At 44.8% G+C, this 27,208-nt stretch overlaps 1 protein-coding gene across 3 annotated transcripts in view; it reads left to right on the top strand.

Moving 5' to 3' along the window:
- Positions 1-27,208, top strand: part of cdh11 (cadherin 11, type 2, OB-cadherin (osteoblast)) — a 148,398-nt gene that overhangs the window by 92,947 nt on the left and 28,243 nt on the right. For all 3 annotated transcript variants that reach the window (XM_030379208.1, XM_030379206.1, XM_030379207.1), the window contains exons 6-10: positions 811-978; positions 10,615-10,802; positions 13,678-13,791; positions 14,325-14,464; positions 14,576-14,712. In XM_030379208.1, coding sequence (XP_030235068.1) covers positions 811-978; positions 10,615-10,802; positions 13,678-13,791; positions 14,325-14,464; positions 14,576-14,712 — 747 coding nt within the window. The remainder of the gene's footprint in view (positions 1-810; positions 979-10,614; positions 10,803-13,677; positions 13,792-14,324; positions 14,465-14,575; positions 14,713-27,208) is intronic.

Here is a 27,208-nt window from a genome sequence, read left to right as displayed (position 1 = left end):
TATTTATATAATATATAATATAATAATAATATAAGATAATATATAAATATATATATATATAAAGTCGTGTGTGTATAGCTTATACACATGACACGCATATCTTTTCAATTTTTATTCATTCAGAATATTTACATACTATTTGAAAATGAAAGAGGCTGGGATTTTGTTTTATATCATTTTTTTATATTGTTCAGTAGTATATGCCTAAATGAGGCCGTAGCACAGTTAACGGACGAGCAGAGGTGTTGACGTCATCGAGTCCGCTGCTGTTCCAATTGCAGGTACGTACTCGCGTGCTCGCAAGTCTGTGCTTGAAGTACGGACTTGCCAAGTACGTACTTGCAAGTCATCGAGTCTGTAGTACGCGTGCTAGGAATTGAGAAACGGCCAGAGATACAGAGAGAGAGAGAGACAGAGACAGAGACAGAGAGAGAGAGAGCTTTTTGAACAGAATAAAGAAAATTAAGTCTTCACACATGTTTACCAGAGTTTGAACACATACACTCGTTGGGAGACTCCCACTGGATTCACTGCATGGGACCAGTTCAGCTGTGTGGGTCGGACTCCAGCACGGCACACGGTGATCTACTGAGTTCACTGCATGGGACCAGTACAGCTATGTGTGGTCTGCCCAAGCATGGCACAAAGTGACCTACTGAGTCCACTGGGACCAGTACAGCTGTGTGGGTCTGCCCAAGCTCCCCCTAGCTGAGTGAGTGTCGAGGTGTCCCTGAGCAAGACGCCTCACCCTGACCACGCCTGACGAGCTCACTGTCACCTTGCATGCATTTACTCTCCGCTGTGACGCAGGCATCATCCGCACGGCGCTGCCCAACATGGATCGGGAAGCCAGGCAAGAGTACGACGTGGTCATCCAGGCCAAGGACATGGGAGGCCACATGGGGGGTCTCTCCGGGACCACCGAGGTCAAGATCACCCTCACAGACGTCAACGACAACCCCCCCAAGTTCCCTCAGAGTGAGTCCTTCTGTTCATCCACCTTAAAGCTCCCGTCTGTCTTTCCTCCCATCCGTCCATTTGTCCTGCATGTCCGTCCCTCTGTCTGTCTGTATGTCCAGATGTCTGGCTGCCTCTGTGTCTGTCTGTCTGTCTGTCTGTCTGTCTGTCTGTCTGTCTGTCTGTCCAACTGCCTGCCTGCCTCTTTTTCAGTCAGTCTTTCCTGTCTGTGTCCGACTTGCAGTCAGTCTTGCAGTCCATCTCTCTGTCTATCCATCCATCCGTCTCTTTCTGTCTTTCTGTCTCTCTGTGTGGTGGGCTAAGTCTATCCTTCTTTCTCTGTCTCTCTGTCTCTCTCTCTGTCTGGGTCAGTCTGTCCTCCTGTCTCTGTCAGTATTTCTCTCTGTCTGTCTGGGTCAGTCTGTCCTCCTGTCTCTGTCTCTCTGTCTCTCTTTGTGTCGGGGTCAGACCGTCCTCCTGCCTCTGTCAGTCTGTCCTCCTGTCTCTCTCAGTCTGTCTCTCTGTGCCGTTGGGCAGTGCTAAGACTGAGCCCCTTGGAGGTGTTCCAGGTGTCCAGGTGTCCCTAACAGCCTGCTCTCTGAGTCCTTTCAGCCAGTCTAGCAGTCTTACAGACTGTGTGCTCTGTGTGTGTGAGTGTGTGTGTGTGTGTGTGTGTGTGTGTGTGTGTGTGTGTGTGTGTGTGTGTGTGTGTGTGTGTGAGTGTGAGTGTGTGTGTATATGTGTGATTGTGTGTGGGGGATATCCAACACACAGATGGCATGCAATTCCAGGGAAATTTGTCACAGAAGGGGATTAAATAATTGATACAATCTATTTAAATATCAATGATTTATTTTTCTTTATTTCCCTGGTCTACTGCAATACCCCTAGGTTTTTACCTAGGTGTGCATTTGTGGGTAATATCTTACTACTATACAATAGCAGGCCTGTCACACAAATTACTCAAGTTGGTCAGTGCGCATGTGCCAAGCAGCCTGCAGCTCACACATACACAGGACGCGCAAACGCATATATGTACGCATAAACACACGAACATATGAGCGGTCGCCTGTGACAAAATCCTTACTTGGTCTTACACACACTATTATAATCTCACATATACACCACTATTCTCATGCACACACTATTATACTCCTTTTACATGTATTGATGAGAGTGTATAGCCATGAATGTGAGAGAGTATAGTAGTGTATGTGAGAGAGAATAGTAGTGTATGTGAGAGAGTATAGTCGATGTGAGAGAGAATAGTTGTGTGTGTGAGAGAGTATAGTAGTGTATGCGAGAGAGATTAGTTGTTTATGCAACATAATATAGTAGTGTGTGTGAGAGAGAATTAGGGCTGCGACTAACGATTATTTTCATAATTGGTTATTTTTTCGATGAATCTGATAAAAAAAAGAAACATTTGTAATTGCCGCATCTTTATTCAAAAACTGAACATTACTTCAAATTCACAGTGCAGACTAGGGATGGGCAAAATGATTATTTTCCGGGAACTAGTTCTTTCAGTTCAGTTCACTATACGATTCGTTCATTTGATTTGTTCGTTACGTCATTTGACAGGGAATCTCACAGGTGTCTGCCCCCCCCCGCGAAATGGCCCTGAGAATAATTTAAGCGACTTCTAGGCTCTACCCCCCGTGAAAATTGACAAGATATACTATATAGTATAACCAGATGTCCCACCAATATTTATACCACTTGCTTACTCTCTATATGTCATTCATGGTTTTATATTTATAATTTTATTTTAGTTTACATTTAATTCTTCATAATTCAGGCATTACAGAACTTTCATGGTCATAAATAAAAAATACGAACTGCAGTTTAATTTCTTTGTTTGTTCTTGAATTGACGTAGAATGGAGCTAAGACTCCTAGGATTGGAAAATGTGTTTATCCAATAAACAGACGGAGGTCAAGTCTATTTTCGGAAATGTAGGGGGATATATGAGTGGCCCCACGTCGAATGGTATGACCCAAGATACGTCAGACAGAGAAAGCGCGCAAATTCGACGGTACCACCTTGTCATTTGTTTACCCAGGTGCCATGGCAACACCATGGCTACCTCTCATTGGCTGAATCTTTGAGAACGTTGTAGACTCAATCGATATAAGGTCGCGGGGAGACGAAGCTCTGTTCGTTTGTATATTTTATTTACGTGACCGTATTATTGTTTTATGTTAAAAAAAAAGAATCAAAGAACCAGTTCTTCTTGTTTTGGGGAACCAGTTCTCGTCGTTCACGTTCGGGATTCCTACGTTGTGAACGAATCGGTCGCGACCGACTCATCCCTAGTGCAGACTGAGAAACATCAGGTTATTGCTCCAACATCCCGGAACTATTAAAAGTTATATTAAATTATAAAAAAATAAAAAAACATAACTGGGATAACACAAAAAAAAACATGCAATTTTTGATATACATTTATATATATATACAGTACATAAGGGAAGTCCATGGTTAACCGATAAGATCATTAACCGGGAAATACTAACAGTTAAAAATAATTTAAATCATGATCATAGCTCAAGATAGGAGGTTAAACAGGTCATAATTCTATCTTTACTATCTATTTTATATTGCTGGGGAAACAAGTTTTCGCCAAAACATAAAATTTCTTATTTTTTGTGTTGCATTTGAACACATCAATCATATTATTGAGCCGACCTGAACACATCACATTTGACACTGTTTGCTACTTTTTTTAAGCTAACTAGTTCTATATCCTGCCGATTTGAACATGGATTTAAAAACTGGATTACTATTTTTAACTGACGGGACATTCTACGACGTCCGGCTGTGTGATTACTGATTACTGCCGCTGCTTTGAATGACTGTTGATGCACGCGGTGCGGACTCCGAGCCCGTCTGCACACCATCTGCAGCAGCAGCAGCTGACAGGGTTTTTGGTTGGACTAGATGGATACTGGGTTGGAGGAGTTTTTTTAACCCAAAGACAGTGAAGGTATACACTTTTATATAAGCCTACAATCCAGCGTTAAGATATGAACAAAATTCAAGCTGTGGTCGCTCTCACTAAGGCTCGCTGTGGGCGTTCATGAACCATGAACCAACCTGTCGGCGGCTGGCTGTAAACAGTGCCGCGCTTACGAGTGACGTATTAACCGTGCGACTCAACGAATCGATGACCAAATTCGTTGCCAATGCTTATAGTAATCGATTTTCATCGATTTGTTGTTGCAGCCCTAGTAGTTGCCATGTATTTTTAAATGTCAATGCACTTTTCACCCCTGAATAACAGTAAAAGCTATTGAATAATTGATTTGCATGCGTAGTATACTACACTTTCCATTGAATAATTACCCCTGTTACCCATAAATTGACTAATTTTATAATGTAATTGTAGCAGGTTCCAAATGCGTGCGAGCAGGCAGAGTTGTCAACCCTCAGCGGGAGATTGTTTTAATGTCTTTTAAAGCCAAACAAAATCACTTAAACTATAAACATGGTTCTCTCAGAGGATCTCTTGGGTCCGTTCTGGATCTCTCTGGTCCGTTTTCTCCCGGATACCTTTCTCCTCACTACAACACAAAGCAGGCACATAAGTACAAACACTCCCTGACTGGCCTGAGTGCTCACACCTGCTCGCACTCAGGTCCAATCCCCCCAGCCAATCCGGTGCGCTCCCAATCTGCCCATACTCCCCCTGCAGGCCAGACGTTGCACGTCCCCCCACAGTAATCAAATGCTAGCTGCTTTCAGACACACGTGTAAGTCCTGATATTTCCTGCTTTTCTCCTGATGGGCCGTATGTGTGAACAACATATCCTGGCATTTGTACCCTGAATAATACTAGCCCTGAGGTAGTATTTTCTCCGTAGAAAATGTAAATTTCCTTATGTGAATGAGGAGTGGAAAGTCTGTATTTCTCAAACCACTTCAGTGGGCGTGTTGATGATGCTTCTGCATGTCATTGAGTGGCCCCCTAAATGATATCAGCCTGTTGCCTTTTGGTTGCTGAATGGTTAAAAAATATTTAAATGTTGGCACTGCTTTTAAGAGTCATTTGTGGTGAACGCTAAAAGATAGGTCTTATCATAATTCTAAAATGACACATCATATAATAAATAACAATAAATTAGTTCAAAGCTGCATGTGTATAGAAAATGTTTTTTATTATTATTATTGACAACAGCAGCTGACGACAGTCAGCTGAACATTATAGGGTCCCATCATTCCACTCCTTGTTTTCTCTGTTAAACAAAGAAATCAACTACATTTGACCAAGTGTTAGTAATAGCCTATGTGGAAAAAAATACGCTCTCTTTCTCCAGTAACGCCTTTCTTCTTCGTTGTTTTTTCTATTTGTCTCTAACTCATGCTCAAATATTTCATCGATCGATGATTCTGATTTTGTGGATGCAACGGAATATATGATGCATTATTTTAGCAACATTTAAGATAATCGCGATGAGTTCTGCCTCCTTTTTGTCTATGGTCAAATCAAAACAAACTACAGTGACAGCGGCAACACTTATCCCGACTCTTGTGAACTTAGACCCTACGTAATATCCCGCCCCCCTAAACCCCCCATTGATTCTACTGATATCTAAACAACATTGATCTCCGCATATAAAGCATCAAGTGTGAATCACCCTCAGGGTCGAATCTCCTGAATTACAAATTTGATTTTTGATTTGATTCAACTTTATTGTCACTAGCAGAGTATAGATACAAAACTAATGAAATGCAGTTGACATCCAACCAGAAGTGCAAAAGAAGAATTTAAATACCAAAAAGTTAGCCGTTTAAAAAGTGCAGTGCTAGACAGTGCAGTTCAGTGCAGTAATGAGTGTAAACAGTTGGACATTGCATAAAGTGAGATGCAACAGCTATGCAGGTAACCAATGTGTGAAAACGGCTTATAAGTAGAAAATTATGATGCTTGCCTCATAACGTAAGGAGGAAATTATTATCCTTGCTTCATTACGTAATAGGTTAACCAAAATGTTATTTGTTGTAACATTATAGGCAAACGTTATTATATTATGCTCTCAGAAATTTGTCCCATTTTCGACTGGGGTTGCAACATTATTGCTATGGGTTTAATTACAACTAGAGGTTGAGTGTGAATAACGCGCACGCGGAAACTCTAGCAGGGGCGGATGGTGTATAGGGGCGATTTGGGCGACGCACTACCAACTGGGAGAAAGAGGATTTTTTTTTTTTTTTCTACCACAGCAAAAGTAGTTTTCAGTGTTCTAGACCTATTATCTGTCATTGTCCAATCAGAATCGTCAGATTCAAGTCGCGTTTCAAATGGTCCCGCCTCTATGGGCGAATTCATCGACGTGGAAAATCGCCCAAGCCTTCTCCGTTGACTCTAATGTTAAAACTTTTTTTTCCGGAAATTGAGCCTTCAATGCATTTTCAATGGGGATTTGGTACTCGCCCTAACGGGCTTGCGTCATACGTAACTGAGCAAAGAGCGAGAAGGGATATCTTCGATCAAGTCACTTGCTGATTTCAACATGGCTGCAAATGTGCGCAATTCCGTTTCGTCTCTCAAAGAAGTTCCCTTTAGTCGACGATCCAATTCAGAAAAATTGGAAATGAAATATATTGTATATAGTTCTCTGCAAACCTATGGTGGCATCATGCCTTCAGTGTGTATATTGTATATAGTTCTCTGCAAACCTATGGTGGCATCATGCCTTCAGTGTGTATATTGTATATAGTTCTCTGCAAACCTATGGTGGCATCATGCCTTCAGTGTGCATATTGTATGTAGTTCTCTACGAACCTATGGTGGCATCATGCCTTCAGTGTGTATATTGTATGTAGTTCTCTGCAAACCTATGGTGGCACCATGCCTTCAGTGTGCATATTGTATATAGTTCTCTGCAAACCTATGGTGGCATCATGCCTTCAGTGTGTCTTGAACAACCACACATAAAAGGTTGCACATTTTACATTGATAATTTATCGTATTTGTCTAAATGCATACTTAACTGTAGATAGATTTATGAGTGAAGTTACCAACGAAATAGATTGTCCGTAACACACTCACCCCTTTTAGAATCACATTCTCTCACTCTCACTCTCTCACAAACACACATACCGATAGAGACAGAGAGAGAATGTTAACTTGTGTATACTGGTAATTCCCAATTATTATTGATGTATTTGCACTTTTAATCTTGCTGAATTCTACAAGGCAAATAAATTAAGTAAAAACGTAGTTCCCCGGCTCCATTCGTCTTTCTAAGGAAATGTTCTATTTTGTCTTTATTATTTTGTCAGAATGCACCAGAATGCTTCGTTTTTATATGAAAAACACAAAAGAATCTTCGGGGAGAGGAGGGCCCCAGACCCCCTACAGGGGTTTGGTTTACAAACTTTCTGCCCCCCCCTATAATAAAATTCACCAGCCGCCACTGAACTCTAGTATATATAAATATGTGTGTGTGTATGTGTTTGTGCATTGTGTGCGTCTGTGTGTGTGTGTGTGCACATGTTTGCCTACACATGAATGTTTCAGGGTTATTTGAGGTGTAGAGCATTAAAGACAACCGCAGTAGGTGTGGTATTTCCAAGGCCTGAGGAAATAGGGGCTAATTCCTCATCGTTGCTGTCCTTGTTATTGAGCCTGCTTATTAAGATTCATATCTGATACACAATCCTGTAACATTTGCTTGATTTGCCGATACGAGCAATGTCTGATTTTGATCATCTGGTGATGAATGATTTGAATTGATCGTGGAGAGATGCGCTGAAACATTCTTCAGTCACAGAAACACCTGCACAGAGACAGTGTTTCACAGATCTCAGAGTCAGACACCGTTTGCAACACTGATCTTTCCTGCTGTGTGCGTAATGAGCTGCTAACAAGAGGCACATGGCACTTCAGAAATCAAACAAGTGGGTAATAGTGCACTCTGAAAATGGCCCCTCTGGACCCTCTGTCGGTACCAATGTCTCTTGTACTCATGCATACGACTCCAGAAACACAAGGTCACCATGATCTTCAGTTGAGGTGAATCCTGCATATCTGTCATAAGATGCTCACAAGAACTGAAGAGAGGAAAGAGAGAGAGAGACAGATAGAGAAAAAAACCTAAATATGATAAACAACCAATAGGATGAAGAAAGAGACAACCCAAGTTGACCTAGGACATTTGCTTTGTGTATATATATATATATATATAGGAAGAGATAGAAAGAGAGAGGGGTATTGATGGATCATGGATGGACAGATGGATGGATAGAAAAATAGATTTTTGTAACTGCCTGTGAATTTAGTCCTGTCACTGTGGAAAAAGATTAAAAATGGAAATCTCTCTTTCTCGTTCTAGCAGTGTCTCTGTTTTTCTTTGTCCATTCATGCTGTCCCCCAGGCAGTTCGTCTCCTTCCTCTATCTTTCTTCCTTTCTGTTCTCTCACTCTTCTGCTCGCTCTCATTACAGCAAATGTCTAGCCTGCTTTGTCCCTATCACTATCTCCCTATCTTGCTCACCCTTATTTCATCCATACTCTCTTGCCACCTCTGCCCATCTCCCGCCTCCCTTGTTTCAGCTCTCAGCTAGAAAACAACTAGAGGAGAGGGGAAACAAAAGAAAAAGACAGAGCAGGAGAGGACAGGGGGAGGGAGAAGAGAAAGGAAGTCTGTGCAGTAACCGTATAAGGAGCAGAATGGGAGGAAGGAGATTGAATGTTATTTGTTTTATTCTCCTATGTCACATGTTTGTGGTTGAGGAAGTGCATACTATAGATTTAATCCAGTCGTTAGATATGAGTGACCATCTGCATTGCATCTCATTACGCATAAATCCCATTAGTGGCTCGTCTGTGTTTCTACATTGCGAGATTGATCGCAATATGGACTCATGATGGAACAAAAAGTTGTATAATGTGCTCAAATTACACATTCACGCACACACACACACACACACACACACACACACACACACACACACACACACACGCTTGCATACAAACACACACAAACATGTAAAAACACACACATATTACATACATACTGTTTCACACCTGAAAGAGAATCTCCCAGATGGTAGGAATGAGGACAGTGATTGTTTATTTATTCAGGACGAGAAAAACTTGGAGCGAAAAGAGGGAGAGAGAGATGAGGAATGACACAGATATGGGAATAAAAAAGAGACCAACTTGATATAAGAACAACCCATATTTTGTCTTATGTGATCACAATGATGATCACATAAGAAATAGGTAAGACTCACTCACTCACTCCCTTGCTTACTCTCTCACTATCACACTCCCTAACTCACTCACTCTCTCACTCACTCACTCCCTCATTCCCTATCTCATTGACACACTGCCTCACTCATTCACACCCTCCCTCACTCACACACTCCCTCACTCACTCACTCACTCACTCCCTCATTCCCTAACGCACTCACACTTCCTCACTCACAAACTCCCTTACTCCCTCATTCCCTAACTCACTGCCTCACTCACCCCCTCACTCCCTAACTCTCTCACTAACTCACTCCCTCATTCCCTATCTCACTCACACACTCCCTCACTCACTCAAACCCTCCCACACTCACACACTCCCTCACCCACACACACACTCACTCACTCATTCCCTAACTCACTCACACTTCCTCACTCCCACTCTCTCACTCCCTCAATCACTAACTCCCCTTACTCCCACTCACTCACTCCCTGGGTACTGGAGGAGGAGGTTCAGAGATGAGGGGAGAGGAGACATATGGTGCTCAGATTCTGCAAGACTGGTGTCTATACCCATAGACACACCAGGTACACATCACACAAACACACAAATACACATATTGCATGCACACACACACACACACACACACACACAATCACACACACACACACACACACACACACACACACACACACACACACACACACACACACACACACACACATAATCATAAACACACACACACACACACACACGTACAAATACACTTACACAAACGATTATATTAATATCCTTTGGGCGAGATTGGACAGATGGATTTGAGTTAATCCCTGAGGGTGAAAGTGACCCAGCCTCCAGAGTTAACACCGGCCTCGTCCTCCATAATGAGGCTGACACCTGTATAGGTTACAACAGCCAAAATGAAATTAATAACCACCAGCTCAAAAACGGATTTGACTAAATAAAATTTGAGCTATGCACAGCATCTGTCTAAATCGTCCTTCCATAGCGGATTACACTCCATTCATTTACTGTTGTAAAAGGGGGGTCACCTACATTTTTCTTCTCCTCTTCTCACCTGAACTGCAGTCTAAATGTTTCCCATTCCCACTCTTTTCATGCTTGTTGTCAATCCCAGTATCGCAGTATGTGTCCTTGTGTGTGTGTGTGTGTGTGTTTGTGTATGTGTTCATGTGTATGTGTTCATGTGTATGTGTGTGTTCTTATGTGTATATGTTTGTGTGTGTTGGTTTTTGTCTGTGTGTTTGTGGATGTGTATGTGTGAATGTGTGTGTGTGTGTGTGTGTGTGTGTGTGTGTGTGTGTGTGTGTGTGTGTGTGTGTGTGTGTGTGTGTGTGTGTGTGTGTGTGTGTGTGTGTGTGAGTAGTAGTTTGTGTCTGTGTTTGTGTCGATCTGGAATTACCACTGGATGTAATGAGTCCTGTCTATGTCTGCAGGTGTGTATACAATGTCGGTGTTGGAGGACAAGGTGTCGGGGGAGGAGGTGGGCCGCGTGAAGGCCAAGGACCCCGACCAGGGGGAGAACGGGCTGGTCAGTTACCGGCTGACGGAAGGCGACGGCCTGGGGGTGTTCGAACTCACCACCGACTCCCAGACCAGGGAGGCCGTCATCAAGCTGAAGAAGGTGGGGACCTGATAACAGATGGGGGGACGGGGACGGAGGAGATCAGATACGTTGAAGAAAACAGAGGGGAAGCAATAACTAAGGAACAACCTAGAGCTTACACACACATATACACACACACACAGACACACACACACACACACACACACACACACACGCGCGCGCGCACACACACACACGCACGCACGCATGCACGCACACACACACAGACACACACACACACACACACACACACACACACACACACACACACACACACACACACAATGCAAACACTCAAGCATAATTCAACAGTTTTAGGATCATCTCTCTGCCTCCTGTGCCTGGAATTTGTCTTCATCTCTAAAAAGTGTGTCAGCGTTTACTGAGACTTCGCTTCCTGCCACTAATTGTGTGACACGAGGAGTTTCTTTCAGTGTTAGCCCATAGTGGAAAGTTGTTGTAAACTGCTTGCTGAGTGCGTTGATGACTGAAACAGGGCAGACTATCAAACTAATGAGACCAACTGACTAGACTCAACTGGGCCATTGTGTGTTGATGAGTGTATGCTTGTGTGTGCGTGCTCTATATGTGTTGTGTTTACGCGTAGGTTAGTGACGGAGAGAGCAGCTCTTGTTTCAAAGCCCAGAAAGGGAGATGAGGACATCTTACTGTTAATGCAATAAGGTCATGGGCCAATATGAAAGCATTAGCAAATAGCAACACAAAGACACACCCACGCCGGAGAGTGTTTATGCTTGTGCATACATCCCTGCTTGTGTTTATGTATATATATGTGTGTGTATGTGTGTGTGTTTTATGTGTGTGTGAGTTGGAGTGTAAGAATAGATTCACTTTTCGCTCCTCTTATGTGAAAATATCTCCTTGATAAGCACTAAGAAGTACCTGTGTGTGTCTGTGTGTGTGTGTGTGTGTGTCTGTGTGTGTGTGTTTGTGTATGTGTGTGTGTGTGTGTGTGTGTGTGTGTGTGTGAGTTCTGTATGCGTGCGTGTGTGCATGCTTGATAATCATGTGTCGATGCTTCTCATGGGAAATCAATAGCTTTGGCCCCTCAAGGCACACCCTGCAAAATTACAGCCTATACGTACACATGCACACGCATGCACAACCAACCACCACACAAACTCACACAGTGACACACACACTCACTCACCCACACATACAAACACAAATACACAGGCACATGCACACACACACACACACACACACACACACACACACACACACACACACACACACACACACACACACACACACAGCACTGGGATGCGCTTTAATCATCTATTCTCTTTCAACTTTAATCTGACGATAGCAGTCTACAGAATTTTAAGCTGTATTTCAAGTGCTGCTGCTGTGTGTGTGTTTGCGTGTGTAGGTGTGTGTGGATGTCTGAGTGTGTTTGTGCGTGCGTATGTGTGTGTCTGTGTGAGATGGGAGTGGGGTTGTTGTAGTGGAAGAGGACGGCATAGTGAATACCATTATCTGCTTCTGATTACAAGGAGATGGAGAAGGGGGATAGATTGGAAATAGAGGGAGGGGGGAGCGGTTGGATTGTAGGGTTTGAAATGTGAGACGTAGAACTATAGGGGTGGAGGAACAGGTTGGAGAGAGACTGATGAAGGAATAGAGGGGGGCTGAGGAGAGAGATGGACAGGGATAGACAGAGAAAGAGAGAGGGGGGAGGAGAGAGAGAAACAGAGATAGAGGTGGGAGGAGGGAGAGAGAGAGAGAGAGAGAGAGAGAGAGAGAGAGAGAGAGAGAGAGAGAGAGAGAGAGAGAGAGAGAGAGAGAGAGAGAGAGAGAGAGAGAGATATCAGAAATGGGAAACAGGAAACATTTGTATTGGAACTGTTGCTGCACATTTCATGCCTCTATCGTGACATCTGACTCCCACAATGAAAGAGGGAAGCCATTATGGCTGTGAGAAGAAAACACACTGGCTCCACATGCCACGCATGACTACATAAGCCAACCATTTTGAAGACCACCGAGACTCTAGAAGGTCCCTTGACCCAGCTCGGTGTGTATTCACTCTTTGAAGTTCCACACAACATATAATTCATTTAATTCTGTGTCCCAAATCCTGCAGCTTTTAAACAGCTTACCTATCATCTTATATCGGCCCTGGGGAAGATGAGCCAGACTACATGGGTTTCAACTTCCTTTTAAACCTGGGAAAGATTGAAAAATAATAAAGGGGTAGCTATAGATAGGATAAAATTAATAAGCTGTAGTAGTATAGGATAAGTAATACCTTGTGTTATTTGATTAGTATCTGATTAATCCCAGAGGGGAACCTGAGTTTGGCTGGGTGTCACTCAGTACTGAGAATCTAGGATACAAAGATATTTGTATCTTTCATGGCTGATATCAATATAATATGCAAAAATAGGAACATACAAAATGTGCTCAAATAAATGCCATGGTCCCAAGAGATAATACCTATGTCATATCCCTGAACCACTGATTAGTATCTAGCATGTATGGATCATGGTTCTATTTTTAGCTGCAGTGGTTAGTATAGACTATAAACAGTTTGAATTGCTGCTTTTTACATGCAGGAAGAGCTCCCCCTAGCCAGCGACCAATGAACTGCAATGCCCACAGCATTTCTGTTCAAACTGAACCACAGTCCATATCAAAATAAAGAAAACATATTATTTCATCGTCCAAACCATTCGCAAAGTCAAGACGCAGCATAATGTGAATCTCCGTTTGGAATTTCATTTTCATATTGCTCTGTCTGTGTATATTGGATAAAAAACAATAAAAACAATGAATGAATTAATCTCTCTCTCTCTCTCTCTCTCTCTCTCTCTCTCTCTCTCTCTCTCTCTCTCTCTCTCTCTCTCTCTCTCTCTCTCTCTTCCACCAGATGGTGGACTATGAGACCAAGCGGACCTACATGTTGAGGATAGAGGGGTCCAACCCTCATGTTGACCCTCGATTCACCGCTTGGGGCCCCTATAGGGATGAGGCCACAGTCAAGGTAATGTGTATGCCTGTATGGTTGTGTGTGTGCGTCAGTGTGTGTGTGTGAGAGTGTGTGTTCATGTGCATGCCTGTGGTTTGTGCCTCTGTGTGCGCGTTTTTTATTTGTGTGTTTTTTTATGCATCTTTGTGCCTTTGAGTGCCTTAAAAGCAGAGGAGCTACAATAACACAGCTTTCCTGTCTTCCTACTTCTCCTCTTCCTCCATCTCTGCCCCCCTCCTTCTGCACATGCTCTGTGTTTCCCTTTATCTCACCTCATCCTCCACTCCCTGTGTCTGCCCTGTTCCTCCACCTCTCTGTATTCTCTCTCTCTCTGTATATCTTTCATCCTCCACTCCCTGTGTCTTCCCTGTTCTGCCACCTCCACCTCTCTGTATTCTCTCTGTCTCTCTGTATTCTCTGTCTCTGTATTCTCTGTCTCTGTATTCTCTCTCTCTCTCTCTCTCTCTCTCTCTCTCTCTCTCTCTCTCTCTCTCTCTCTCTCTCTCCAACTATTTGACCATCTCTCTGTATTCTCTCTCCCTCTGTAGATCATGGTGGAGGATGCCGATGAGCCCCCAGTATTTGTAGCCCCCAGCTATAACTTTGAGGTGGAGGAGAACGCACCGGCGGGGACCCAGGTGGGGAGGGTGCATGCCAAGGACACGGACGTAGCTAACAACCCTGTCAGGTAACACTCACTGGTGAACATCGTTCTCATCAAGAGCTATAAGGGGAGCTCAGAAGGAACTAGCTTTCCTAGACATGCTGCTGGTTCTGAACCTCCATGTTTCCCTCCTAGGTACATGATTCCTCGCTATACAGACGTGGAACAGTTTTTCAGTGTCAACTCCGAGGACGGCATGATTACCACCACCAGACCTCTGGACAGAGAGGCACAGGCCTGGCACAACATCTCAGTGGCAGCCGCCGAAATAGGTACAAACACACCAGCATACACACACACAGGCATAATAGTTAATGTATGCACAATGATACATTTGCTCACATCCAGACATCTTTCACTCGACATAATGATGAAGCATTTGAAATCTTTTCAACTATATAGTTCACTTTGTATTTTTCGCAGTGACTGTCAGGTTAACATATTCAGGGTTGTTGCTTCCTCGTTGCTCATTGGATTGGTACAGTAAACACGTTCCAGTCTAAAGCTGAAGGCTGTAGTGAGTCCAGTAGTTTGTTGGTTTGGTTGCTTACTCACACGTCAAAAAAGGTTCTTAGTGCATTGGATAGATTTCACAAAGTGTCCAACAGAAGCAGAAATAATACATAAGGTGGACCCCGCTTGCGGCCCTCTCTAGAGTGAGCCACCGGGCCCCGCTAGATGCCCTCTCTAGAGCCAGCGGGCCCCGCTAGAGGCCCCCGCTACAGCCACTGGGCCCCTCCCTGGTATTCTGTGGTCGCTGCTCAACAACCAGCCCAGCAGGGCTGTGGTTTCCTTGTGGCGAGCTTGACGCCAGACGGCCAGATGGTTATGGGCTCGCAGCCCCACAAACTAGGACCATTTCAGGCAACACTAACCGCCGGGAGGCCCCAGGAAGCAGAAATCAAGGGGTGCATAATAACAGGATAGAGGAGGCTCGCTGGAATGGGAACCAGAGAATGTGAGGCAGCAGCACACACAGAGTTTGGTTGTGCAATTGGAAGTTTGGTGGCTATGAGTTATGAAGAGAGAGAGAGAGAGCTGAGTTATACTTCTCTCCTCTCTTTATTTCATATTCTGGTGTAGGGCCTCTGCTTTGTATGTAAAAATGTCTCCATCTGCTCTTCTTCCTTAGTCTCTCACTTTATATTTGCTGCTGTTTATCTCTCAGTTCATCATCTTTGATATGTATGAGATTCTCTCTCTGTCTCCCTCTCTCTCTCTTTCGCTCCCCCCTCTCTCTCTTTATATCTCTCTTTCTCTCTCACCCCCTTCTCTCTCTCTCGCCCCCCTTTCTCCCTCTCTCTCCCATCCTATTTCTCACTTTCCCCTCTCCCTCTCTCCCCCCTCTTCTTAAATTTCTCCCCCCTCTGCCTCACTCTCTCTCTCTCTCTCTCTTTTTCTAACTTTATTATTGTCTATTTGTTTGTTTTTGTATGTTTGTTTTGTTTATTAATGACCTCTCTAGTTTGGTCGGTTAATTTATGTTTGTCAAACTTGTTTGGATTTTTCGTGTAACTTTGTTAACGTTAACGTCGTTACCGGCCTGGCAGGGCATAATGCCCGCAGGTACGAGTTCGGAGGCGGTTGGGGAGAAGCTTTCACGGCAGCATGGCGTAAAGCTCTCCCCCGCTGCTCAGGTGTCCGTAGAGGAGTGCTGCTTGGCGATTGGGGAGAAAGTGGGGTGTAACTCAGTTAAGTTTGCCTCGCGAATGAATAGTGCAGTGGTCAATTTTCTAGATAGTGTGGATAAGGTTAATAGTGTCGTGGAGAGCGGAGTAGTAATTTGTGATTTATTTACTCAAGTTCTGCCGCTTGCAAGCCCAGCAAGAAGGGTGATAATTTCGCATGTTCCTCCGTACGTAAGCAACGAGGCGTTGGGGAGAGAACTGGGCCGGTACGGACACCTGGAGTCTGGACTTGGGGGAAAATCCCCCAGTGTAAAGCATGTTTTACCTACAGAAGATATCGTGGCGACTCCTACGGGGTAGTACAGGGGATTCTGGGTATCCAGGTTGCATGTTGACCAAAGGGGCTTTGTCGTCCTTTTGGTAGTTGTTTGGATAAGTGGGGATAACGGGTTTAGGGTCTTTATTGGTTGTGTGTTAATTGTGTGTAGTTTGATTGTTGTGTGATCGCGACCATTAGTGAGAGTGTTGTGTGTGTTGTGTGTTTCTGTTATGTTTGGTGTTCGTTAATAAAGGCAGTCCGTAGTCGTGAACCACAGCCGGGAGCTGGTAACCAGCTGCCGCCGCCGGGAGGGGGAACGCTTGCACACACACACCTACGCAGCGACTTCCCTGGTGCGGCTAGGGATGAGCTGGCCCTTCATGCATTCCTTCAGGGACTTTCCCCGCCGCGGCTGGGGCAGCACGTCCGCCTCATCCTGCCCCCGACCCTCGATGTGGTCCTCTACGTGGCGGAACGGGCAGAGCCGGAAATTTCCGACCAACCCAGCCTGCAGCTGTCCACGGAGGCTGATTGCCAGGACCAGTCTGGTCCGGCCAAGCACTGCTGCCGTCGCTGGGGTGCCCGGGTGGACGCGGCTGGCCCACAATATGTTTTTGTGGTCTTAAAGAATATTGAAGCCGATCTAAATCTAGTCTTGAAATTCAAGGTACGAAATTCTGAATACAGTCTTTCATACTTCGGACAATTTGAAGTGTTTCAAGTGCGGACAGGAGGGGCATTTTGCCTTTTTTTGTGCATCATTGAGCGGTTGTGCGGGGGTTCCCCTGGCGTCTGCGCTGACGGGGTCCCTTCGGTGGCTACCGCTGCTGCTACTGCTGACGCGGTGGCTAGGCCTGGCACGATAACAATTTTTTCTGGGCGATTAATTGCCCCAGAGATAAGCGATAATATTGCCGTTTTTCAACTAATATAATAAGTACACCCTTTCGAAGATCAATAAACTTTTATTTTTAAAGAACACTGGAACTGGACGTCTGGAAGACATTTAAAATATCCAGAATACTCTACTATAAAAAAAAAATGCTCTTGAATAAAAACCAAACACCACCAAAAACAATAAATAAAATTGAAACACTAAATAAAAAGGATGTAAAGGATTGCGCTTCAAAAAATAATAAACACGTGTAACGCCAGGGCTCCGCCTCCCACACAGACCATGCAACAAGTGACTGTCACTTGACGAGGGGGTTTACTCGTTGTGCCCTGTAATTATGAGCCGGAGCCCGATTTCAACCCGACATTTGTTACTTAGGCATACCCTGCTAAATATATATAATATATATAAATATATATAATGCATAGAACGCCGGTCATTATTGGGAAAATAAGCCCCGACAGGGCGAACAGGCGACCGACGTGCAGCGGAGGTGTCTTGCTACGCCCTGAAGGGGCTTATTTTCGATAATGACAGGCGACGTTCTATACATTATCCCGCTTATTACACGGCTACTTGCCAAAACGAAAAAATAACTTCACATGGTGTTTCTTTTTACAATTTATTCGTTAGCAGCATTCTTAGTGTTGATCAGCAGAGAAATAGTCTGCCAAAGACATTGACGTTGCTTAGCAACCGAAGACGCTGGGGCTTCCTCTGCACCGGCGCGGTGCCCCCGTCGCGGGCCGCTGTCACGGTGCTCCCAGTGCCTGCCGCAGTCGCGGTACTCCCGGTTGCTTCGGTGCCACTGGCGGCTCTTGCGGCTGTGGTCCCCCCGATTTCCGCGGTGCCCCTGGCGGCCGCAATGGCCCCCTCTTATGTGGTGCCCCCCGGTAGTCGCCACGATTGTTCCCCCGGTGGCTGTGGTGGATGGTTTTGTTGGGCCATTGGTTGTACAGACGCCTGACGTCGTTGTCGTGCAGAAGGGGTGTGTAGTTAGGGGTCCAAGCCAACAGGTTGGATCCTTGGATCCCTATTGTTTTTGTAAGGATTTTTTTAGGGGTCCAAGCCAACAGGTTGGATCCCTATTGTTTTTGTAAGGATTTTTTTTATTATTATTTTTATACTTCCCGCCATAGAAGTGGTACCACAGCCCAAACCGTAAATGGTGCACACGCGCCAATTGCATCACTAGATCCAGGTACGGCACCGCTACTCAGATAACCAAATCCAGACACGCCGGCCACTAGGTGGCGCTATACCAAGGACAGACGCGTTTGGGGCTATAACTCCCGCACCGAATCTCCCACATTCAAAAACTTGTACGCACTTATTCACTGGAGTCTGCTGCATCTTTTGGCATAGGCCACGCCCATTTGCGTCTATAATTTTTTTTCGCATAATCGCGAAAACCGCTAAACTGTATTTTCGCTACTCTTCCCACAATTCTTGACCAATTGACACAAAACTTTGCACACGGCATCTTCAGACCTACACGAAAAGAATTCCTGCATTACTTTTTTGATCCGTCCTTCGATAACGAAACGGTAGCGTTTTGAATATTGGTTTATTAGCTAAATTAGACGTGGAATATCGAAAATCCAAAGAAATCCAAAATTAGACATCGGATCGAGTCCACATTTTACACACATGTTGGTGCTAACCTTAATGTCGTTCGATAAAAATTTCGGAAAATTTCGCCATTAGGGGGCGCAATAAACGAGGAAATTGTATATCTTCTACAAAATTTCGCCGCGAAAACGCTACACTGACTTCTCGCTACTCCTACCACAGTCAAATCCTTTGTATCCACAGGTTCAGGGTAGCGTTTTGAACACATGCTTCGCGTTGTGCCGGCGAAACGCACATTTCTTGTCGCGTTGTGCCGGCGAAATGCACACTTCTTGGACCCCTGCATAACTGCTTGCAGTTCTAGTTAGGGGTCCAAGCCAACAGGTTGGATCCCTATTGTTTTTGTAAGGATTTTTCGACACGCCGGCCACTAGGTGGCGCTATACCAAGGAAAGACGCGTTTGGGGCTATAACTCCCACACCGAACATCCCACAGTCAAAAACTTGTACACACAGATGCACTGGAGTCTGCTGCATCTTTTGGTCTAGGCCACGCCCATTTGCGTCTAGAATTTTTTTTCGCAAAATCGCGAAAACCGCAAAACTGTTTTTTCGCTACTCCTCCCACATTTCTCGACCAATTGACACCAAACTTTGCACACGGCATCTTCAGACGCACACGCAAAGAAATGGTAGACAGTTTTTTGATCCAACCTTCGACGACGAAACGGTAGCGTTTTGAATATTGGTTTATGAGCTAAATTAGACGTGGAAAATCAAAATTCCAAAGAAATCCAAAATTAGACATCGGAACGAGTTCAAATTTTACACACATGTTGGTGCTAACCTTAATGACGTTCGATAAAAATTTCGGAATATTTCGCCATTAGGGGGCGCAATAAACGAGGAAATTGTATATCTTCTAATTGGCCGAAGGAATGTTCTTCAAACTCAAGGGAAACCATCAAGGGGCAAACCCGAGTCTATATAGAAAATATGGCCAAGAATTATTAATATGGGCGGGAGTTATTTGGCAAAGGAAAATTGTCTTTGGAAAATTTCGCCACAGGGCGGCGCCAAAAAACGACGACATTGTCTATCTCCTATTTGGCCAATGGAATGTTCTGAAAACGCGTTTTAGGCTATAACTCCCACACCGAAGCTCCCACAGTCAAAACCTTTATATCCACATGTTGTTCACGGTAGCGTTTTGAATACTTGCTTCGCGTTGTGCCGGCGAAATGCACATTTCTTGTCGCGTTGTGCCGGCGAAATGCACACTTCTTGTTTATTATTATTAGGGGTCCAAGCCAACAGGTTGGATCCCTATTGTTTTTGTAAGGATTTTTCCTATTATTATTTTTCCCCCCTAGAAGTGGGTCCACAGCCCAAACCGTAAATGGTGCCGACACGCCAATTGCATGACTAGATCCAGGTCCCTGAGTTCTAGGCAGACGACAAAATCCAGACACGCCGGCCACTAGGTGGCGCTATACCAAGGAAAGACGCGTTTGGGGCTATAACTCCCACACCGAACCTCCCACATTCAAAACCTTACACGCACAGATTCACTGGAGTCTGCTGCATCTTTTGGCATAGGCCACGCCCATTTGCGTCTATAATTTTTTTTCGCAAAATCACGAAAACCGCAAAACTGTTTTTTCCCTACTCCTCCCACATTTCTTAACCAATCGACACCAAACTTTGCACACGACATCTTCAGACGCACACGCAAAGAATGCATGAAACACTTTTTTGATCCGACCTTCGATAACGAAACGGTAGCGTTTTGAATATTGGTTTATTAGCTAAATTAGACGTGGAATATCAAAAATCCAAAGAAATCCAAAATTAGACATTGGATCGAGTCCACATTTTACACACATGTTGGTGCTAACCTTAATGTCGTTCGATAAAAATTTCGGAAAATTTCGCCATTAGGGGGCGCAATAAACGAGGAAATTGTATATCTTCTACAAAATTTCGCCGCGAAAACGCTACACTGACTTCTCGCTACTCCTACCACAGTCAAATCCTTTGTATCCACAGGTTCAGGGTAGCGTTTTGAACACATGCTTCGCGTTGTGCCGGCGAAATGCACATTTCTTGTCGCGTTGTGCCGGCGAAATGCACACTTCTTGGACCCCTGCATAACTGCTTGCAGTTCTAGTTTTTATACTTCCCGCCATAGAAGTGGTACCACAGCCCAAACCGTAAATGGTGCACACGCGCCAATTGCATCACTAGATCCAGGTACGGCACCGCTACTCAGATAACCAAATCCAGACACGCCGGCCACTAGGTGGCGCTATACCAAGGACAGACGCGTTTGGGGCTATAACTCCCGCACCGAATCTCCCACATTCAAAAACTTGTACGCACTTATTCACTGGAGTCTGCTGCATCTTTTGGCATAGGCCACGCCCATTTGCGTCTATAATTTTTTTTTCGCAAAATCGCGAAAACCGCAAAACTGTATTTTCGCTACTCCTCCCACAATTCTTGACCAATTGACACAAAACTTTGCACACGGCATCTTCAGACCTACACGAAAAGAATTCCTGCATTACTTTTTTGATCCGTCCTTCGATAACGAAACGGTAGCGTTTTGAATATTGGTTTATTAGCTAAATTAGACGTGGAATATCGAAAATCCAAAGAAATCCAAAATTAGACATCGGATCGAGTCCACATTTTACACACATGTTGGTGCTAACCTTAATGTCGTTCGATAAAAATTTCGGAAAATTTCGCCATTAGGGGGCGCAATAAACGAGGAAATTGTATATCTTCTACAAAATTTCGCCGCGAAAACGCTACACTGACTTCTCGCTACTCCTACCACAGTCAAATCCTTTGTATCCACAGGTTCAGGGTAGCGTTTTGAACACATGCTTCGCGTTGTGCCGGCGAAACGCACATTTCTTGTCGCGTTGTGCCGGCGAAATGCACACTTCTTGGACCCCTGCATAACTGCTTGCAGTTCTAGTTGGATATGAGGTGGCACAGGAGGTGCAGGAAACGTCTGACCTTGGGCAACATGTTAGCCCACATTATTTAAAGGAAGAAGAAGAGGAGGAGGGGATGGAAGAGGATTCCTTGAAAGTGTCATGTAAAAGAAAGAAATTAGGTGCCGAAAAGAACAATTCCAAAGTAAAAAGAATAATAAGCTCTTCTTCCGAGGTGTCTGATACAGAATTGATGAATGATTCTCAACCCCAAGAACAAGAAGATAGGCCCACTGATTATTCTTTTGAAAGCATTAAAAGATTCTTAGACAAAACAAAAGGGCACAGAATACAAGTGGGAAAGTACTGCTTTTATTGAGTCCGTAAAACATATTGGCTTGAAAAAGAACACTGGGGAATCTTCTGACAGTGTTTTTTTCTGATCAGGAAATATTTCGCCTTAAAAAAATTATTGTAAAAGCGAAATTTGAGATTGCTTGAAAGTTTTTAAGCAATTTTCCCTTTTTTATTGTATAAGTGTGTTTCTTTCAATACAGCCCTTCCCTTTTAAAACCATGACTGTTTTAAAAGAGCATCTCTCTAACAATTATTTAAAGATAAGATACTTGACATTTTATTCATACAGGAAACACATAGCACACTTGATAACGAAAGAGATTGGAAAAAAGAGTGGAGTGGAGATGTCTTTTTAAGTCTTATATCTTATTTAATAGTGGTGGAGTTGGCATTTTGTTTTCCAATAATTTTAAATCAGTTTCATTGAACGAGGAGGTGGTAGTGGAAGTACGACTTTAAAAGTTAAAACACAGTATGAAGACGTGAAAATGGTTTCTATTAATGTTTATGCCCCAACCAAAGGGACTGACCAGTTATTGTTTTTAGACACACTTGGCGAAGTAATAAGCCAATGTGAAAGTGATGAGTATTTGTTTTTAGGAGGTGATTTTAACTCCCCTGGATCACCTGGAGCCTCATCCTGTCTCTCTGAGGCGACTCACGCTTCTAACGGCGTCTTGTGAGTTGAGGGACGTGTGGAGAAGTTTCCATGGTATTCAGAAACAGTACACCTGGGCTCACACAAAAGACAATGTTTTATCACTAGCTAGGCTAGATAGTTTTTTTTGTTTTAAGCACCACCTCAATATTTTTGGAAGCAGTTTTATTATTCCTGTTGGTTTTACTGACCATTGTATGGTACATTGCTCAGTTTTTACTCAATATCGTAAAAACAAAAAGTGTTTTTTTGGCATTTTAATACTACTCTTCTAGCTGATATGAAATTTGTAGAGGTTTTAAAAAATAATTGGGTTAAGTACAGAAAGAGTAAGGGGGATTATACCTCCTTACAACAGTGGTGGGATGTAGGCAAGTGCCGGATCAGACAACTATGTCAACAGCATACTCTCAATGTTAGAAGGGACAGAGCTAGGTCAATGAGAGAACTGGAGATTGAGGTAGTGGATCTGCCGTCTCTTGCAGAGTCCACAGGAGATCGAGGCCATATTGAGGCACTCGCAGCAAAAAAGACAGCTTTGAGCAGTCTGCTGGGCGTCAAAGCACAGGGGGCGCTGGTCTGGTCCCGTTTTATGGATGCAATGCAATGGACACCCCATCACATTATTTATTCAGCCTTGAGCGCCAAAATGGTCAGAGGAAGATCTTCCGTTCTTTGCGCACTGACACCAGAGCAACTGTGTCTGATCCTGATGGAATATGCATGTATGCAGCAGGTTTCTATAAGGAGCTGTTAAAAAAAAATGACAGAGATATTTCTGACAGAGACCTGCCTTTTTTTGAGGGTCTTCCTCAGGTCCAGCCCAACTAAGCCCTTGAGGAAGTCCGAACTGCCGAGGAGCTGCAGGCTGCAGTTTTGGGTTTGAAAAGTGGCAAGGCTCCTGGCATTGATGGTCTGCCTGCAGATTTTTATAAGTATTTCTGGTCAGTCATTGGTGGAGACGTCGGTGATGTCCTCAGAGACAGTCTGGCCTCAGGGTGTTTACCTTTGAGCTGCAGGAGGGCCGTCATTACGCTGCTTCCTAAGAAGGGTGATTTGCAGCAGCTTAAAAACTGGAGGCCAGTCTCTCTGCTGTGCACAGACTATAAGTTGTTGTCCAAGGCATTGGCTACAAGGCTGGGGAAGGTGATGGTGGAGGTGATCCACGTTGACCAGTCCTATTGTGTGCCTGGCAGGCTGATCACTGACAAAGTCATGTTAATTCGGGATTTTTTGGAAGTCTCTGGTTCTGTGGGAGTAGAGACTGGTCTTATTTCCATAGATCAGGAAAAGGCTTTTGAATAGGTTGACCATCAATTGTGGCAACCCGGCCCCGTTTCTCAAGGCATGCCACTTCCGGACCAACATTCCAAGGAATGTTTTGCAAATCAAAGGTCCCAACTTTGGGGAAGGTGGTGGAGCTGGCCGGGCCAGACCGGGAGGATGCCGCTGCCTTGGCTTGACAAATGGGGGTGAGATCAATGCGGCTCGTCCAACAAGCACTGGACCTTTGGAGACGACAACTGACTGGAAACGAGTGTGTTCTTCTAAGGATGTTTCCAAGGAATGTTTTGCAAATCAAAGGTCCCAACTTTGGGGCAGGCGGTGGATTTGGCCGGACCAGACCTGGAGGATGCCGCAGCCTTGGCTGGACAAATGGGGGTGAGATCAATGCGGCTCGTCCAACAAGCACTGGACCATTGGAGACGACAATGTGTTATTTTAAGGACGTTTTACAATGGTTTTGGAGTTCCTGACGGTGAAGATCCTTTCCCAAACCTTAGTATTGTCCCTGATTTTAAGGACTGCACTGCCACGTTTTTAAACACAAAGAAAATTGGTTTTAGTGATTTAATAGGAAAAGTTGCGTATTCCCTCTGTGTAAAGGTTTTAAACAAGACAAAATTGAATGGTCGAACAGACAGTCCCTGGAGGGCTCATTTTGGCGTGAAGGAGGATGTGAGGCCTGAGTGGAGGGCACTGTACCAACCACCATTGGTCAAGAAGATTGCTGATTTACAAAGGAGACATTTACATGGAATAGTGGCTGTTAACTCTTATCTCGATTTTAAATCCCAGTGTTTCTAACGTTTGTCCTTTTTGTCTGCAGAGGGAAACCATTTTTCACTGTTTTTTAGAATGACCCAGACTTTTCACTCTGTTCACCTTTTTAGAGAAGCTTTTCATGGCTTTTGGGGAAACTTTCAAGAAACTGTTTCTTATTTTTGGTTTTAAACATAGGAAAAACTGCAGTCACAAGTGTGAACTTTAAAATGCAATAATTGGGCAATCAAAAATGGTTATTGATATAAGCCGCAAGAGAAAGGTTGAGTGTGTCATGATCCGTTCCTGAGTTTCCCATTCACCCTGCAATTCCCTAATTAACCCAACCCTCCTCACCTGTGTTCCCTCTCTAATAACCCTCTGCCCCCAACCAGTCTCTGCCAGATCGTCTCTAGTCTTGACTGATCTTTCCCGCATTCTCTATCTCCGTGCATCTCATATATGCCTGCCTGCCTGTTGCCGTTCTCTCGCTTGTCTGACCTCCCGCCTGATGCCTAGTCCCTGTCGATCCTGTCTGCTTACCGGTTACCGAATCCTCCCCTTCCCTTTCCTTTTTTTGTTCCCCTTTCGATGACCTTGTCAGGTAACCATACTGAGATACTCACCTTCCACCTCATCCGCTCGCCACAACAACCTCTCATTTTAGGGTTCCCTTGGTTAAAAAGACATAACCCACACATCGACTGGTCCACGGGATCCATTCTCCAGTGGAGTTCTCAGTGTCACGCTTCATGTCTCAGATCTGCGTCCTCCCCCGTCTCTTATCCCCTGATCCGCACTGAATTCCCCGATCTGTGCAATGTACCTGAGCAATACGTAGACTTTAAAGAGGTGTTCAATGAGACTCGGGCTACTTCCCTGCCGCCACACCGATCCTATGATTGTGGCATAGACTTACTCCCAGGCACTTCGCCTCCTAAGAGGATGCTCTATTCCCTGTCAGCCCCAGAAAACAAGGCCATGAAGAGCTACATCCAGGGTGCACTGACAGCAGGACTCATCCGACCGTCCTCCTCTCCTGCTGGCGCAGGATTCTTCTTCGTGGCTAAGAAGGATAAATCTCTAAGGCCATGCATCGATTACAGGGTACTCAATAATATCAACATTAAAAACTGGTATCCTCTTCCCCTTATTTCCTCCGCTTTCGAGCTCTTACAAGGAGCTACTATCTTTTCGAAGCTCGACCTCAGGAACGCTTACCACCTTGTGCGCATCCGAGAAGGGGACGAGTGGAAGGCAGCCTTTAACACCCCTAGTGGTCATTATGAGTATCTGGTCATGCCCTTCGGCCTGACTAACGCCCCCGCGGTCTTCCAAGGGCTGGTTAATGACGTCCTCCGGGATATACTCAATGTATTTGTTTACTTGGACGACATCCTGATCTTTTCAAAGAACAAGCAGGTATAACGTGCGGCACGTTCGTCAGGTTCTCCAAAGACTTATCGAAAATCAACTCTTCGTAAAAGCCGAGAAATGTGAGTTCCATGTCTCCGAAGTGTCGTTTTGGAGATTCATCGTTGGAACGGGGAATATCCAGATGGACCCGACCAAGACCCGGGCCGTCACGGAGTGGCCCACACCCTCTAACCGCAAAGAGCTTCAGCGGTTCCTCGGTTTCGCAAACTTTTATTGACGGTTCATCCGCAACTACAGCTCTGTTGCAACTCCACTCACAACTCTCACTTCTCCCAGTATTCCTTTCTGGTGGTCTTCTGAGGCGGAGAAGGCATTCAGTGATTTAAAGACGCGCTTCACTTCTGCCCCTATTCTCATCTTCCCTGACCCAGAACGCCAATTCATAGTGGAAGTGGATGCCTCCGACACGGGAGTAGGAGCGGTCCTGTCGCAACGGTCAGCCAAGGACCAGAAGGTCCATCCGTGCGCCTTCTTCTCACGCAAACTTTCCACGGCTGAAAGGAACTACGACGTGGGAAATAGAGAACTACTTGCGGTGAAATTGGCACTAGAAGAATGGAGGCACTGGTTAGAGGGGTCAGAACAGCCATTCTCTCTAACAGACCTCCCGCCTGATGCCTAGTCCCTGTCGATCCTGTCTGCTTACCGGTTACCGAATCCTCGCCCGCTCGACCAATCGCCTGTCGCAGAGGACCTGCCAGCCTACCTGTTACCGACCCATCGCCTGTCTGACCTCCCACCTGTCGTCGAACCTCTGCCTGCCTACCCGTTGCCGAACCATCGCCTGTCTAATCTCCTGTCGACCTTCGATCCCCAACCGGACGGTCGACTCATCCGCCCCCGGCTCCCCGCCTATCTGTCTGCCTTCCCGTTACCGACCCCTTGCCTACTTAATTAAAGTAAACTTGAAC

The sequence above is a fragment of the Gadus morhua genome, chromosome 15, assembly GCF_902167405.1.
Source record: "Gadus morhua chromosome 15, gadMor3.0, whole genome shotgun sequence".
Lineage (NCBI taxonomy): Eukaryota > Metazoa > Chordata > Actinopteri > Gadiformes > Gadidae > Gadus > Gadus morhua.
Note: the sequence above shows the minus strand (reverse complement) of the source record. Positions and strands in the feature narration are given on the sequence as shown.